Genomic DNA, 17,490 nt, shown 5'->3' on the forward strand with positions numbered 1-17,490 from the left:
ATATAAAAGTCCTGTTTGCTCTGTGAAATGGGAAAAGTACAATCATAGGGGCTAGGACATAGGGGATATGTTACCTAAATAATAAGGCTCAGGAGAGGTGAAGATATTATAATAGGTTATACATGCACGCTCTTTTCTCTCTGCCTCTCTTTCTAACTTGCCCTTTGCTCTTTTAGAATCCCAGTGCCCTCTGTGTGGTTGCCAAGGTATCTCCACAGCTGCAAATTCTGGCATTGTGGCACTGGAACTGCGCCATTTAATGGAATTAAAAGGGGATTTAGGGAGGTGTGTGTGTGTTGGGGGGAATTGGTGGCCAGCAAAAGTGCAAGTTCTGGAGGCAGGGTACATCAGAGTGTTACGTAACGTGTTTACTAAAACGCTAGCCAGGAGGCGATTACTTCCCACAGTTCATCCTGACCTGGCCTGTAGGGGTGTGTCGATATAATCAAATATCGATACATCGCAATACTTTTTCTCACAATATTGTATCGATACTTAGATCCATGTATCATGATATATTATGATATTTTCAGTGCAGTCACAGATGCTTCTATGAGGCACGAAAGAGACTGAAACTGATCCTGCAGCATTCAGGGTTTCTCTCACAGACATGCTGGACCTCACTCACGAGTTTAGATCTAGGGCCGGGAAAAATATTGATTTTCTACTTTAAATCTTCATTTGTACGATCCCAGTGTCAATTCTTAAAATGCCAAGATCGCTCTTTCTTTCTATCTGCAACACATGCTGTAAAGAAGCATTCAATCAAAAACAAACACTACTGTCAAAATACCTGCCACAGGTCTTAAAGAGATGGTATCGTTTTAGCACTTGTTCTACATATCCAAGTAAATACTTGCAAATAGTACAAATTAGGCATGTAAACAACAAACATGTAACAATATACTATATATATGCAATATAATATATGATATTTCAATACATCATATTTATTGATGTAATGCATGAACTATATTTAAAAAAATAAAGGTAAAATGTCACCAAAATGATGAAAAACTAATGATACAATTTGTAAAATTTGATATGTCCATAAGGTCCCCTGTATAATGAATAACAGCATTAGCTGAAAGATCATTTCTGCCACACTGTATGTAAGCAAAATGGACATTATAACTGAAATATTCCCAAAATAATTTAATTAAAAGCGAAATTGAAATCTAATCATGTTATTGTGATATATCGCAATATATATCGAATCGTGACGTGTATCGCAATACGTATTGTATCGTGAGGTGGCTGGCGATACCCAGCCCTACTGGTCTGATTGATAACGGCTTGTGATTGGTGTCGGGTAGATTCCAAAAAGAATCGAATCCTCGATTTCGTGGCGTCGGGAATTGAGAATCGACTCGAAATGTTGGAATCGACTCCAGAGCTGGAGTCAGTTCCTTTCGGGGAAACCGTTTGATATTTTCTGACTGTGTTTATTTCCTCGACCTCTGAACAACATATTTCAGAAACCTAACAGCACTAACTACAGTTTACAAAAGGATTATAAAATGACTGCATCTCAACAATCATCAACCTGACTCTGAGTCTTTTGTAGTCCGTCAGCATCTGTAAATCCACTCCATTTGTTCATCTGTACGAAGCAATCACACAAGCCCTTCATCAGGTCTGCTTTCCAGACCTGTATAGTCTACCGGTATTTTACTTTGGATTAAACTTTTAATCAACATGCCAAATTTGTGACTGTAAATTGGCATACAATAACAACTTCCCCAATGTTACAACACAAGTCTGCAACAAGGAGAACAAGGAGACCAAAAGAGTATCTAAACGTTTAGTAGCCTACACAAAAACACATAAAAAAAGTACCATGGCATTACCATGTTTTTTTTTTTTTTATGTTCCATTATCTGAGAGCACCATGCAAATAACAGTATATGAATATGTTAACCATATATCAAAGTTCAGGGTAATACCATGATATTATTTTAAGTACTTTGAAACACCATGTAAATACAATTGAATGTGAATGTGTTAATCATGGTATTGTTTCATGTATGGTATTCTTTTAATTGCCTTAAGGCACCATGTAAATACAAAAGTAACTAAATATGTAACCAGATATCAAAGTACCATGATAGTACCATGGTATTCTTTGAAGTACTTTGAAGAACCATGTAAACACAAAATGGTACAAATATGGTAGTTGTATACCAAAGTACCATGGTATTACCATCTGGTACCATCAGATATCAGAAGGTTTTTGCCCTGGTCTGCTCACAAACACAAGGAATTTGGCATCTGAACAGAAGCTTTCAGTACATACCGAAATACAACAGCTAGACACAGAATTACAGGTTAAGATTCAAGCTTCAAGTGACCAATGAGCTTCTTCTTTTACTGAAGCTTTTCTTTTATGAAGAACTGACAAGCTGATCTGAAAATTTTCAACTGCGATTGCACTCCATAGCACCAAGCGTTTTTCCTGCATTTTTCTCCTTTACTAAAATTAAATCAGAAAGCGGAGGCAAAACAGTCTATTTTTATACATAATTTCATTACTCACTGAAAGCTGCATATGGATATACATGTTCTACAGAAAGCCTTGAGGAGATAAATAAACAAACACTTTAACATGGTAAAGTTACTCCATGAATCGCATCCTAAATCACTCTTTTACAATTTTTTGTGCTCACACGGTACTCCTGTTATCATTTCAGCGAACTCTATGTGACAGGGAATCATTATAGAACTCCCCATTTAAGAAGTGGCATATGATGCTCCAAAGCAACAACAAACATAAAATGTGGATCTGGAGACCACGGGGGATCAGGAGAGGCCGCTGGAGACCACAGGGGATCAGGTGTTGGCTCAGAGGGCTTTGTGGCCGCAGGCAGAGGAGACTTGGAGGACGAGGCCGCAGGAGGCAGAGACTCAGAGGATGAGGCTGCAGGACACCACGGGGGATCAGATGGACAAGGTGGGTGGCCAGATGATGATAGACAGTCAGGAGACCAGGGTGGGACCAGCAGGCTGTCAGGAGACTCAGATGGCTCAGAGAGCAAGGCACTGGAGAGCAAGGCACTGGGAGAGTCAGGAGGCGGGGCCGCTGGAGGCAGAGACTTGAGGACCAGTGGAGCGTGGTCAAGGCAGTTGGGGACGCAGTTTTTCAAGGCAGTTGGGGATGCAGTTTTTCAAGGCAGCTGGGGACGCAGTGGTCAAGGCAGACTCAGAATGCTCAGAGGACAGGCTATCTGGGGACTGAAAAGTCAAGGCACTAAGGGACTCAATATTCAAGGCACTAGGGGACTCAAGGGGCTGCGCCGCTGGAGACCCAGAGGGCGGAGGCGCTGGAGGCGTGGACGCTGGCTCGTGGTCTGTGGCAGGCGTGGGCGCTGAGAGCTTGATAAGAGTAACTGGTGATGTAGAGTGCATGGTCAGCTGGACCACTGAGGTGGGGACCACAGAGGTTGAGACCACCAGGACCACCATAGCTGGGACAAATGAGGTTGAGACCACCGTGACCACCGGAGCAGGAATCACCAAGGTTCAGACCACGTGACAACTGGAGCTGGGACCAATGAGGTTCAGACCACAGGGACCACTGTTTGTTTGCAAAAACGAATGAAATAAAGGACTGAAAAACTGGAAAACAAACACTACAGCCTACGAAGGACAACAACTGACAATGAATACTGGGGAACATAGGGACTAAATACACGGAGAACTAATGATTAAACAAGGGAAACCTGACACTAATGAACACAAGGACCAATGAACAAAAACAATGAAAAAAAAAACTACAAAACCCATAAGCCAACTAAAGGCATGGAAACAATGTGGTGACCTCTGGTGGTCGTCAGGATAATCATTACACATAATAATTATATATATATGAAATATATATATATGAAATGTATTTTATTTTAATTATTTAAATGTTAAAAATATAACTAATCACATTGAATTCAGCATTAAAGGAACGCTTTAGTTAAAAATACTCTAAATTTTTAAAACCGCATCTTGAGACCCCTTCCTTCTGTGCATTCCTTGTGCTCCATCTAGGTGCTTTTGAACACAACGTTGCGTATTATGTACTGTAAATGCCTCCCTAAGAAATGTGTCTAATCTGGCTCAGGTGAACCCAAAACTAACATAAATGTACAGGGCTTTCTTAAGAACCATTAGTCAACTAGCCATTCAGGCTACTCACCGACTAGTCAGTGTTGAAAATATGAAGCTTTGCACAACCCTAGTCTGCTGAGATATTAGGTGCAGGACTGGGCTGAGCTCTTTCGTATAATCAGAGAGGTCCTCTCCTCACTCTCTCTCATTAGTTCATACTCTCTCTCTTTCTCTCTATGTCCCTCTTTCCATAATTGTTGGCTCTGTTTTGCTGTGCTTTGCAGTGCATTATGTAAATGCATAAACCCTTTGGTGCAATGGTTCTACAGTGCCAGCCGGTGTATGACAGTATCAGCCAGGGCATTGACCGGCACAGCACTTGGGGTGGACTGTGTTGTTGTCATATCAGCGTGTGACTCACTATTGCACCCAGAGCCTGTGCTTCTCAGGGCATGTGACCCCATCCATGAATAACTTCTTCATCAGCAGTGCTGCCCACTGTGAAAGAGTGTTCTCACCTGTTTTTTGCAAAACAAGACATACATGCGTGTTCATATGTAACAGCATATCATGCCTAGGTACACACTCTCATTCTCATGGAAAGCTGACCTTCATTAAAGGGATAGTCCATCCCAAAAATTAAAACGTATTTACCCTCATGTCTATACAGCCATCTGTAGTTTTCTCTCTTCTGTGGAGTTTTTTTAGCTTTAGTTTTTCAGTTAAGTTTAGCAGAATATTCACACTGCTATTAAAGTGAAAGGTGAAAGGTCTTAGTATGACAAAAAAAAAAAAAAAAATAATAATTGTGTGAGGAAAAGACAGAAATTAAAATTATTTTTCACTAATTATCGTCCCGCTGCCATTGCAAATAAGCTACCGCTTATTTACATGTGTGTATATTTAAATATGGCATGTCAAAATGTTTCATGATGCTGAATGTCATCTTGGGAGCTACATCTCCTTTTGTGTTTGACGGAAGAATGAAAAACATACAGGTTTGGAAAGACATGAAGGTGAGTTATAAGAATTTTCATTTTTGGGTGAACTATCCCTTTAAGAAGAGCAGGAAACATGTATTTCCATGATCTATAGTAGGGCTAACACCTGCCTCAGGTCTGTCACACTCTTGCCTCATCTTCCACATCAGAATACCCTCACGATGCCTCTGCCTCAAGGGAACAGGACACACACATGCACTTTGCAGGGCCCCACTCAGGCTCTGGGTGGACCATGTGAACAGAGTGTGTTTTAACGTGAACGTGGGCATGTATTTATGTAGTACTGGTAATAGGACATTTGCTCAGCATGCTGCTGCCTCAAACCTGGTAAGAGAGCTCTGTGATGCAAGCTGAGTCCCTTCAACTTTGAACTTTTTTCCTGCTAGCTAAAGCGGCTAGTTAACCGGTTATCAGCCTTTTATACCACCTTAGTTATCGGTATCTGTAATTTACTATCGGTTGACCTCTAGTTTATTCTGAAGTAGACTGTATGCTATACATTATTTACATGAGGGAGCAGTGAAAAGACATTCCACCTCTTCTTTGCCATGGTTTATTTTGTCCCCATGTTACAATAAGAGGTGAACTGGCATTGGGATTTTTGTATTTATTTATAAAGTTTCACTGAGTGGTTGCTGCACTCGCTGTTATCAGTCGTGTGCTGTGGCAATGTTTCCCCACTCCTGATATATGTCTACTGACGTACAGCTGCAATATTGGTGTATTAAATAAAAGATATATTAGTGTGAGTTAGAACAAATTATCAAATAACATCACTGCTAGACAGTGTAATGCTTAATCAATGATCTATGCATTTATCCACTGACTTACAAAATCCTGGACCGACAGTGAAAAATGTAGGGATTTAGTCACCAAATTAAATATGTCAAGTTAATTTGAACACTAAAATTGGTCAGCAAAAATGATTGTTCCCTCAAGTCACTGTGAAATGAGAAATTAGTTTTATGTTGAAAAATTGCAAAGTGCTATTGAAGTTGTTGTTTTTTATGATTTTTGGACATTTCTAATTTTAATGTTATTGTTTACATTTCAGTTTTGACTTGGTGGAATGAGGAATGAGTAAATTGTATACTACAGACCACATGTTAAATTAACTGTGCATAACTTAATTAATAGTCTTAGGTCTCTGTGATCATTTTGGGATGCCACAGCCAGAAAATCTGTGCACTTTCCCCACCATTTTTCCCATACATTGTAATGCCCATGGGAGAAAGTATTTTAACATTGAAAATGACACTTCATCTTTAATATTGCTTCACTATTGATTTCTGCGCCACTACCATCACCAAACGGTTGTTAAACAGGATTCCGAGTAGTCCCCCTGTCTTCCACTGATTAGACAAACAGATAGTCCTAACCCAACCATTACTTGAGTCAATGTTGCTACAGGTTGAGATGCTCAAACCAACAGCAATATTTTGATAACGCCATTAAACTACAGTGTTTACACTTTTTGGGGAAATCAGCCTTCATATTTCTTGCTTATAGTTGTCTCTGCACATTAAACAGGGATATGAGGAAGCATTTTTAATTTTTTTTTAATCGCACACTTCACCTTTACGGAAAGTTTCTAAGTTTGATTGTTTTTTTTGTTTGTATTTTTTTTTTTTTTTTCAGAGCAGATGGGCTGAGAGGAGAGATTATTGTCAGGTGACTCCAAGGTGAAGAGCAGTCAGCAGGGAAGTGGACACAGCTGCAATAGGACATTGTCTCGGACCACAGCTACAGACAAACACCCACTCTAACACATTCGCACACACTACAATAGGCACATAGCTGGTTTCACCCAGACCAGTCATTGCATTTGACCCCACTTCATCTTCTCAGGTGTGGGGAGCCGATTAGTTTCGACATCCAGATATTTGTGAGTCACGCGTCCCTGCCGAGAGAGGACGTCACTGTGCTCTTCACACCCAAACTATTTTGATTCCTTAATTATATATATATTTTTGTTTTGCACATATTTTATTAGATTATCTTAGTCTTTATTTTTGAGAAAGAAACCTAACTGACCAAACGCACACCCGAGATCCACACACCTCTCTCTCATGGGAGTAACAAAGAGACCAGCCTTGCACAGACACTCACTCTCTCTTACACACACAAACATCTGCACCTTGTTCAAGATGCTCTCCTCCTCCAGCGTGATTAGCTGGGGAAGGATGTGGCTCTTGTGGTGATTGGAGGAAGGAGTGGAGTTGGACTCATGTCGTGGAAGAGAAACTACTTTGCGTCGGGCAGCAGTGGGCTGCAGGGGATGTTTACCCCTCGCACCATGAACTCCATCGCTCCCAGCAAAGGTCTGAGCAACGAGCCGGGTCAGAACAGCTGCTTCCTAAACAGCGCGCTACAGGTAGGACTCTAGTTTAAATAAGAATGTTCACTTTATGCGAGTATTATATTTACCAAAGTTTGTAGTTGTTAAACCTGAAAGAGAATTAGCATTGTCCTGCCATGGGTTCCTTCAGGAATTGTCAATGGGGTTTTTAGATGATTAGTTTTCAATTTCATGTTTTTTCTACAGTAGAAGTTGCACACATTCATGTCACGGCTCCAGTGAGTTTGTCGGTTTGTTTTGTATGTTTTGTTATTTTCTCTCCCTCATGTCTCGCTGGCGCTGCCGGCATGCATGATCAGTGTTTCCATGGGAACATTGATTTTTCCCAGGGGAATGCTGATCATGCCACTAATTAGCGTGCATAGCAGCACCTGGTTCTCCTCTAACACACTCCCTTCTTTAGCCCTTCGTGTTCTCAGTATCTTTGCTAGATTGTTGTTTGATATGAAGTAACTTACCTCACTCTCTCTGCCTAGCTGGTCCTGTCTCGTGTATCTATTTGGTTGCCCGTCTCTGCCCTCATGTCGGGAATGTGTTTGCCTCCCAGTTTGCTGCGTGTCAGCTGATCTTCAACAGAGGATACCTTGTCTCTGCCCACATGTCGGGAGAAAGATTGCCCTACTCTGCTGGCCGTTGTTCTGCACCTCACTAAGCTTCAACGGAGGATTCCATGAATCTATTCCTGATTTCCACAACACACACACTCATCTACGAACACACACTTCACGGCCATGGCATGCACACTTCTCGGATATCCCTTCCCACTACTGCAGCCGGTGCCGGGATCCTCGGACTTCATCAGCACAGTGATTATTATTATTTATTGTGAATAAATCCTTTGAACTGTTCCTATGCTCTTCAGTCTCTTTGTCTCGCTCTCGCTCTCTGACACATTCATACCTCAAATGGGAATTCTGAAGCTGCTGTGTTTTAAAACGTACATTGCTTACAAGTTGTTACATAAGGACTATAGCTACTAGAAGGATGTGAGTTGATGTGCTTGACAAATCCGACAGCCATTGTAGTACCAATTTAGCAACTTATTAGAAACCTACGTTTTTAAAAAAGCACAGTGAGCTCTATTTTTTCTAGCGCGTAAAGTTTAGTGCTACACGCAACAACCATGCGCAGAGTCTTATCTGATTTTCGTGAGAGCGCTAATTCTAATGCCGGGTTCACACATCCTCCGTAGCATGGTGTGAGCGAGGTGTGAACGGGGCTGTCGCGTTGGACGTTCACATTGGCCGTGTCTCTTCCATGAGAAACAGCAGTGCCTTTGTTCAGGAAATAAAGTTACAGTATCTATGGGGTCCTATGCCAAATTTTTTGTTTAATAAGGTGATAATAAGGTGAGGTTATTGCTGCTTCAAGGACAACAGAGGGCAGTCACGTGCACTTCATCTTTATCAGCACACTTGGTTGTGATTGGTTAATGTTGTGTCTATACTGTACACCTATATACACAGAATGGCAAAAGGTCCGGCAGTTTATTAATTATTTCCATATTAAGTTATTTTATTGAGTTTACCTGCATGCAGACATACATTTTTATTGTACTATAGGTTCGGTTTGAATAATTTTGAATTGTTTTTGTGTCTTTTTTATAATCTCCTGATTATTTTAGTGTTGTGCTGCACCCAGAGCCTCTGAGCTCAGTGTGAGCTGTGCATCAAAAATAGGCTCAGTGCAGAAACTATCCGCGCACTGGTGCAATTTTGTGCCAGCGAAAGTGGCCGTGGATGGGAGTTTTTGCGCTTTCTGTGGGTGTATGCACACAAACTATGGGTGTATTGTATGTAAATGTGGCACAAAGCGCTATTTGCTATTTTCCTGTGAAATAGGCCACTGCATAAAGATGTTTCAAAAGCAGGTCTGTTTTCAGCACAAAGTCTTATTCCAGTTCCTACATTTTCAGTTTGGAGATTCCACCAGCAGGTGGTTTAAAGATGTCCAAAATCTGAAAATATTGTGGAACATCAAATTATGTCCCTGACAATCGAAACAGAAATGTATTAGATTTGTGTTGAAATATCTATAGGTCATGGTTTATTTTTCAATTATTATTATTATGTTTATATTTTATGATCTAATTGGTATTGGTATTTTTCTGTTGTTGTAGAATGATTTTTAAGTCACTGCTAAAGGGGCTGGTGGAAAAAATTGGAGAGGGTAAAATGCCTGTATTTGGTATGATTTTTTTTTACTACTGTTATTTATTTTTTATTTTATTTTTTTCCCCTTTTTCTTCCAATTTGGAATGCCCAGTTCCCAATGTGCTTTTTAAGTCCTCGTGGTCACGTAGTGATTTGCCTCAGTCCGGGTGGCGGAGGACAAATCCCAGTTGCCTCTGCGTCTGAGACCATCAACCCGCGCATCTTATCACGTGGCTTGTTGAGTGCGTTGCCACGGAGACATAGCGTGTGTGGAGGCTTCATGCCATCCACCGCGGCAACCATGCTCAACTCACCACATGCCCCACCGAGAACGAACCATGTTATAGTGACCACAAGGAGGTTACCCCATGTGACTCTACCCTCCCTAACAACCGGGCCAATTTGGTGCTTAGGAGATCTGGCTGGAGTCACTCAGCACGCCCTGGGATAGCAAACTGGCGAACTCCAGGGGTGGTAGCCAGCGTCTTTACCACTGAGCTACCCGGGCCCCCTACCACTGTTATTTTGATTATATTTTCATTTCATTATTTGGTTTAATTTGTTCGTGTTTCAATAAATGAATAACATTTTTCAAAATTGACCGGTAGAAGTGTGAGTGCCGATACAATCATTGTTAATACTAGCCATGATTTGTGTCTCAGTAGAGTAAAATTTTTTATAATACTTACATTCTCTATAATTTTATAGAGCCTACATCCAAATCTTGAACCTCATTTTGCATGCGTATAAAATTAGTGTGCCACTGTCATAGAAATATGCCTGATGCAGTTAATGCACAAAAGAATGTAAGTCCAAATTTCTATTCTACTAATTCACAACATACAGTCTATTTGCTCCACCAACTTCTTATGAATGTGCTGTCTTTTTTTATATTGCTGGAGCTTGAGTTATGGACTATATAATAGAACGCAGATGCTGCAAAAACCGGAGAAGAACCTCCGAATTAAATTGTACTTGACCCAGCCCATTTGCACGTTGCACGTGGGATTTTGCCAAATCCACTTGCGCCTAGACTTAGCGCATACTTTCACGAAAATACCAAAACTTCATGGCCATGCCCATTGACTTTGCGCTTATGACTTAAAGCATAGTGCTGCACTTTGCACTCTTAAAATATGGCCCAGTGGCTTCGAAATTCAAATTTGAGGTACGACTGTGTGTAATTTATGTTGTATAGCAAAACGTGAAAGTCTCTTCAAGTAATGTTAGCAACAGACCTTATTTTACTAAAAAAAACAAACAAACAAAAAAAAACATAATTTTAAAACCATTTGGAATTACTGAGTCAAGTCAGTCTGGTTCTGCAAGTAAAAATCCCATTAATGTTTACCATAGGGGAACTGATTATTAACAATACCTTAAAAGACTTTAAAGACAGATATACTGTATCATGAGTTCCGAGGTTGTTAATTGATGGTATACGGTATACATCTGATGAAGCCATCAGTCCACATTAATTCAACCTGATTTTTAATTAACCGTGTTTAATAGCGGTTCATGGCTAAGAAATCTTTTATGAAGTACATTATAAAATCCCAACTGAATAAAATAAATGATAAAAGTATTTCAGGACAGTTGAAATAATGTGTGGCAATGATGCGCTCTATTTGTGTAACGCACATAGTTGTGACCTATGTACAGTAGAGTGTTCCAAATCAGTCAGTTATAGGGCATTCCAAATCAGTTCCATAGTGGACCATTCATTTTTGAAGAAGAGCTTATGTTTTACTTTACAGATGTTGTGAACCACTCAGTACAAATGTGATTGTTCCCAGAGATGTTTGTGCACAGTTAAAGTAGTGCTTAATGCATTGGGCTGGCTGCAGAGTTCATGCAGAGTGTTATGTTTTGTTTGGCAATCTCTTCATCTCTCTATTTCTCTCCTCTCTTTTTCATGCTGCTCTATCTGATGGCACTGTTTGTGTCTGACAGTCTGAGTTTAGCAGAGCTTTATCTGAGTCTTCCTTGTAGGGTGTCCTCACTTACACCAATCTGTCTGGCCAAATAGTCTGTCTGCTCATGAATTAAACATCCCTCTCTGTTACCTACCCAACATATTGTTGTATATGTCTCTAAAAGCCAGACTGCTCTTCTTTTAGGGATGTGCAAAACTACATATTTTCATGTTGTTTACTTGGTGGGTTGTCTTAACAACTAGTCGATTAGTCATTCTTACGGAAGTCTTGTATAATTAGGCTGATTAAGGGTCATGTTAACCTGACCTCTTGTGTTTAAAAAACAGCGTGATGGAATGCAACTGAATGGAATGGAATACAGGGGTCTTGAGATGCTTTGAAAAGTTGAATTACTTTGAACTTGATCTGTTTTAAAAATGCAATGCAAATGGTAGGAAATGCTGAAAAACACTGTGAAATACAATGCTCCATGTGCATGTCTACATTGACCACCTTTTGAAAAATAGTGCACTGCTTTATTAAAGTAAATGACAGGTTGTTAATTCATATATAGGATAAATATCTATTACCTTTAACTGCACAAAATTTCTAGTTTACCTAACACATACCCAACACAGAGAGAACAAGCATGTGAATGAAATCAGAAGACCAGGAAAAAGAGAAAGAAAATGGTGAAGAAAAAGTGATCAGATCATAAAAGTAAAAGAATTATTCTTGCCACTCCTGAGGAATACTTTATAATCACTCCTAAGAAATCGTGTTTCCTAAGTAAACCATTGTAAATGGGTTAATGGGATAGTTCACCCAAAAATGAAAACTCTAAGCCCATATGAATTTTTGTCTTTTTTGGTACACAAAGGAAGAAAACATGTTTTGCTTAGTGTAGTACCTGGACATCCGTTAGCATTTCCCTCAATTTCAATGGCGTCTGCTCAGCAGTCGCAAGGTTCCCTGGAATTATGCGATCTGGAGGCTGCCATCATTGCTCATGGGCGCTCAGTTCCGGGATTGTCTATCATGTGACTGATCACTTGTCAATAGCAACAGATAGGAAAAAAATTCACATTTTTAAGAGCCCTTTTAAAATAACCTGTCCCTGGATATTTGTTTTAATGTAATGTAATTCCAGACCCTTTCGCTTCAGCTTCTTCCATCTCTCTCAGTTTGATTTCAGAGTACTTGGGTTGGTACAAATATGGATGGTCACATCATTGAGGTCAAAATCTTTAGACGTATCTTGTAAAGTGGGTTCTCTGGTTTGTGTGCAGTTGTGTTGTGTTCTCTGTTGTGTTCTGGTTGTAGCAACAGCAAAGCGGGTTCTCGCGTGATTCTTGTGGGGTGTTCGGTGGTTCGGCCTCATTTCACGGCCGGCCCAATGGGAAAAGTCCCGGTTCTCCCTATGGCCAGTCCATCCCTGTCCAAAGGCTTTGTGTTCTTTGAGGTAAACTGCCATGACTACATTTTTATGGAAGATAAATGAAATAAGTAATGACATTTTTTTTAAATGAGTTAAAGTAACTAAAAATAAAATTAGTTAGAAATTATTTTTTTTATTGTTTTATTTTTAAACCATATACTTAAATTTCTTTGATGCTTATAGAAGTAGCCTATAGTTTATTCACAACTCTGCTTCATTCATTTTATATCATCTTTCCAGCAAAAGTGCCTGGCATGGGTTGAAAAGTTTGTGGAAAGATGCAGTTTGTGTTAAAAAAAATATTATGCCCTCTAACGTGACTTGTTGGACAGTTTCTTCATTTAATATGAGCTCTATAATTTAGGTTTCTTATCCAGTGTAGTCATCAATAAATCGCATTCAGTACATTACGTATAGTGCAGGTGCAGACACAATAAAAAAATAAAAAATAAATAGAAAAAGTCCCGCACACCGCATAGCTTGCAAATATTTATTATTAGCTTACAGCATTTTGGTCAGAGTCCTTCTTCGGGCATTCTGTTCATTTCGCTGAAGATTCTTTCAGTTGCAAGGGAAGTATTACTTGATAAGTTTCACCAATGGTGACGGAGATGTGCTCAATGGAACCAGATACGTTTAATGGTGGTAGACCTCCTCCTGCCGGCATGAACTGAAAATTTTTTACACTAAAGTTTCACGTCAAACCATTTTTATTGACCTCTTGGACTAATCAATTGACAAAAGAACATGCGATGACAATAAGTTCCTTACTTTCCTTGTGACCACACCAGTTTGTTTGCTTAGTTAAAATTGTGTGATTTTCTTCATTTTAAAACCCTTTCATTACTGATCTGCATATCCATTTGCATTTCCTAGCACATCTGATGCCTTCCTTGAAGGCCGTTTTTATGGGTGAGGATTATGATAATTGTGAATTAACCTGCACGCGCGCCCCATTTACGAGTGTTTGAAATTCATTAACATTCACACACGTAACAAACCAATCTGGGGTGTTTGTGAAACCGGTGGAAAGTTTGGTTGAACTATCCCTTTAACCCAGGCCCTTTTGTGTGCCTCGTTCAAAAGCCAGAAGTCCAGCCCAACAAATCTGTCTGATCTGAGGACAAAACAAGCTTATTGATGGCTGCACTCAATTTTAGCCAGATCAGGCCAGCCAGGTGTGTGGGAGCAAAAGGTCCAGGCTTCATTCCACAATAGAGACTTATTAATTGTGAATGAAAAATAAAATTGGGCTATTATTCTAATCCTGAGGTTGGAGCACAATGCAGGAAAGAGGCTTGGCTAAATGAGTTCTGTGTCAATGGCACCTTCTAGGGGAGCAATTTGTACTTTTTTCTGTGTTTCCTCTTTGATCCTCACAAGGTTTTGACTGTATTTGATGACTGAGTAATAAAGTCTTCTGTCATGTAAGGCAGGTCACTCTGAGACCTCTGAGGCTCTCTCTAATAGTGGTTTGGAAAGGCTCTCCTTCCGAGACTCCTCCAGAGATTAGGAGTTTAATTTAAGCCTGGAACTTGAGTCCTAAATTTCACCCTTCATCCCACGATGTCTTAAGTAACTCAAAAGGCTCTTAATTTAGCACGATCTTTTTTTTACCCTGAAATCTGGAAGAGCTGGGAGAGCTCAGGGCGCATTTTACTGTATCCTGATTTAACCTCACTGAAATAATTTATACATTTTCTAATCACATACTTTTATAAAGTGTCTAATCATATCTCATTTTTCTTGCCTAATTAGATCTTATTTTAAAGATGATGCTTGTAATTTTTCAGTGTTGAAATACTTTATTCTGTCCAAGTTTATTATACAGAGATAAGGAAAACAATTGTAGATTTATTTTCCTAAAAGGGGAAACAGTGTGGTTCTGTGACACTATCAAAGCATTGCTGTTTGTTTGACCATCCCAACCAGGCAACATTGGGTCAACCATTGATGTGAGTTGGGGGTGGGACTATCTGTTTGCCTGACCAACAGCAGTTGGAAAAAAGTTTGAGAAAACACTGTGACATAAGTTGCGCAGAAATTAAGCACTACACATTTAAAATGTGTTCAGTAATACGTAAACTACTGCAAATAGGTAAATAATTGTGAAATAATTCCCTCTAAATTCGTAGACAGCCTATTTGTTTTAATATTTAATGGATAGATGGAGAATTATAGTGAAAATATGTTTAGTCTAACAAGCCTTGCATCACCTGCCCCGTTAGAATAGTATGGCATTTTTTCCCCTTTTTATGTTTTTTTCCCCGTTATTCATCTGCCATTATTGCTGTTTTACACTGCGCTGTCTGTGCTGCTTGTCAGGCTGAGCACCTGTTCTGAGAGTATTTGATTTTTCTCATTAGGAGGAGAGCAATAAGCCGCTGTCCACATTAAGCCTTATCAGAGCTCATTTGAATAAACAATCCATGTCCTTGATTGAAGCTGAGCCAGGACTGCTGCTGGTAATTATCCAGGACCACACCAGGCCACCTTTGTCTCCCCTCTGGCCTGGGTCACACAGCTTCCCTTCCTTCATTAATTTATTTCTTCTACCAGCCAGCTTGATCAAATCCAGGTTTTATGGTGATTGCGGCACTTAAAAAGATATTTTTCAGCTGTCTTCTCTCTCACCATCAATGAACGCAATTATTACTGATAGAAATACCTTTAGACAAAAAATTATAAATGGTGAAGAAAAAAGAAAGGAACTAATGAGGAATGGTGGGGTTTCTTTTACTCTTCAAAAAGCCTCATTAGCATAATCACTATCTATTTTCTTACTGAACCTTACAGGGTAATGTGGCTTGTCTTTCTTTTCTTTTTTTATCTATTTACTGTATCATCACTTCTGTAAAAAGGTAGTTGGGCTATGCAAAGTACAAAGCAGAAAATGATTTTTCCATCAAACAGCGTTATTTAGTAAGACAAATCATTTGTAAATAGTTTAATGATGAAAGAATAATGTACAGTCATATGCTCATTATCGCGATATAAACTCAACTGGGTGATTAGAGCAGTCATATATGAGATAGGAGAGGCTGAAACTATAGCACAGTGGAGAAGTTGCAAGACAGTTATCCAAAATTATACAAAATTATGCAACCAGTATAATACTGACCAGAATGCTGATTGACCAATCAGAATCAAGCACTTACTTACATACTTTGACACAGTATATAGCAGCAATGATAAACATTTAATTGATTCTCAGATTCCATGCATGCAGATTATTTGCACATTTTACATAGTATAGAGACCTCATATAGTATGGTGCTTTATTGAACACCCTGTATTTTTTGTTAGTATGTCTCAAGGTGTGATGACCTGTTTAAAAAAATAATGCTAACAACATTGTATTAAAACAAAACCTAAATCCACACAGTTTACCTGTATTTGTGCTTTTGTAGTAAGGCCTATCTATATTTAGCATTCCATCTCTGTCTGAAGCAGAACAAATATCTGTAATGAAGCTGAAGTATTTCTTTAATGTGACGAGCCAGGTGGGATATGATTTCCTGTTCACATAGTGACTGCATACAAAGAGCTGGAGGCAATGCAAACATCTGCAGGCACAGGCTTGTTTACAGTAGGGATTAATGGACTGGGTTGGAACTAGAAGCTGCATATGGAAGAGTCCCAGTGGGCCATTATAGCCCAGCTGTTCCTGTCACACAGCTGACTTACCTAACTTGAGACAAGAGGTAGAGAGCTTGACTGCAGGCAGAAGATGCCCAGTAGTTTGCCATTTTGACATTATCGCTATAAATATCGGAATGATATTGGCCATTGGTCACCCTGCTCTCTAGGTATTGGTATGAGCATTGCCCATTTAAAAAAAAAAAAACATATACAGTAGATTGACCTATATAAATTGATTTTCAAGAAACATTAGAGGATGATAAGAGGTACTGATAACTTCAAGTTTTATGGTTATACGGACTTCAGAGGTTGAGAAGTTGAAAAGACCACCAACTTGCAGTATGTTTTGTTTTAGGTGCTGATCCCCAGTAGACTTGCTACGATGTCATAATGTTCACACTGGTGCGGTATCCACGTTCAAACGGACTATTATTCCGCTGGTTGGATGCTAGGTGGTGCTATGGGGTAATTTTTGTTGTGCAATAGCCTACACAATAAAGCAAGGCAGCTTGATTTCAAACTTTCGCCAAACCTCAACCAACATGCCAAACAGCAAACATAGGCAATATACAAAATGAACATGCCGAACAACAAATACAGTAGGCCCCTACAAATTTTGGGCCAGAAAGACTAACATGTCCACCATTTCGGCTTGTGCCGTAAACTCTTGTGGGTCACTACCTTCCCTGCCGTGCTGAACACTCTTTAAGACGCAATGCTCATTGCACAAATTTTTTTTCCACATTTGCCAGCAGCGGATAACGCGGCTCGTTGGCTTTCCAGCATGCAAGTGGATTGTCATCACTGTCGATCACAAATTCCAGGATGTAGGTAACCATCTCAGAAGCTGCCTTCAAAACTCTGGATTATCAGAGTTTTTGGTGTC

The 17,490-nt window shown here is 39.7% G+C and overlaps 1 protein-coding gene across 5 annotated transcripts in view; it reads left to right on the plus strand.

Moving 5' to 3' along the window:
- Positions 1–17,490, plus strand: part of LOC127427257 (inactive ubiquitin carboxyl-terminal hydrolase 54-like) — a 200,622-nt gene that overhangs the window by 63,839 nt on the left and 119,293 nt on the right. For 4 of the 5 annotated variants that reach the window (XM_051674737.1, XM_051674739.1, XM_051674742.1 and 1 more), the window contains one exon: positions 6,735–7,470. In XM_051674737.1, coding sequence (XP_051530697.1) covers positions 7,324–7,470 — 147 coding nt within the window. In that variant the 5' untranslated portion in view covers positions 6,735–7,323. The remainder of the gene's footprint in view (positions 1–6,734; positions 7,471–17,490) is intronic. The other variant, XM_051674738.1, reaches the window with a different exon arrangement.

This window comes from Myxocyprinus asiaticus, chromosome 36 (assembly GCF_019703515.2).
Source record: "Myxocyprinus asiaticus isolate MX2 ecotype Aquarium Trade chromosome 36, UBuf_Myxa_2, whole genome shotgun sequence".
NCBI lineage: Eukaryota > Metazoa > Chordata > Actinopteri > Cypriniformes > Catostomidae > Myxocyprinus > Myxocyprinus asiaticus.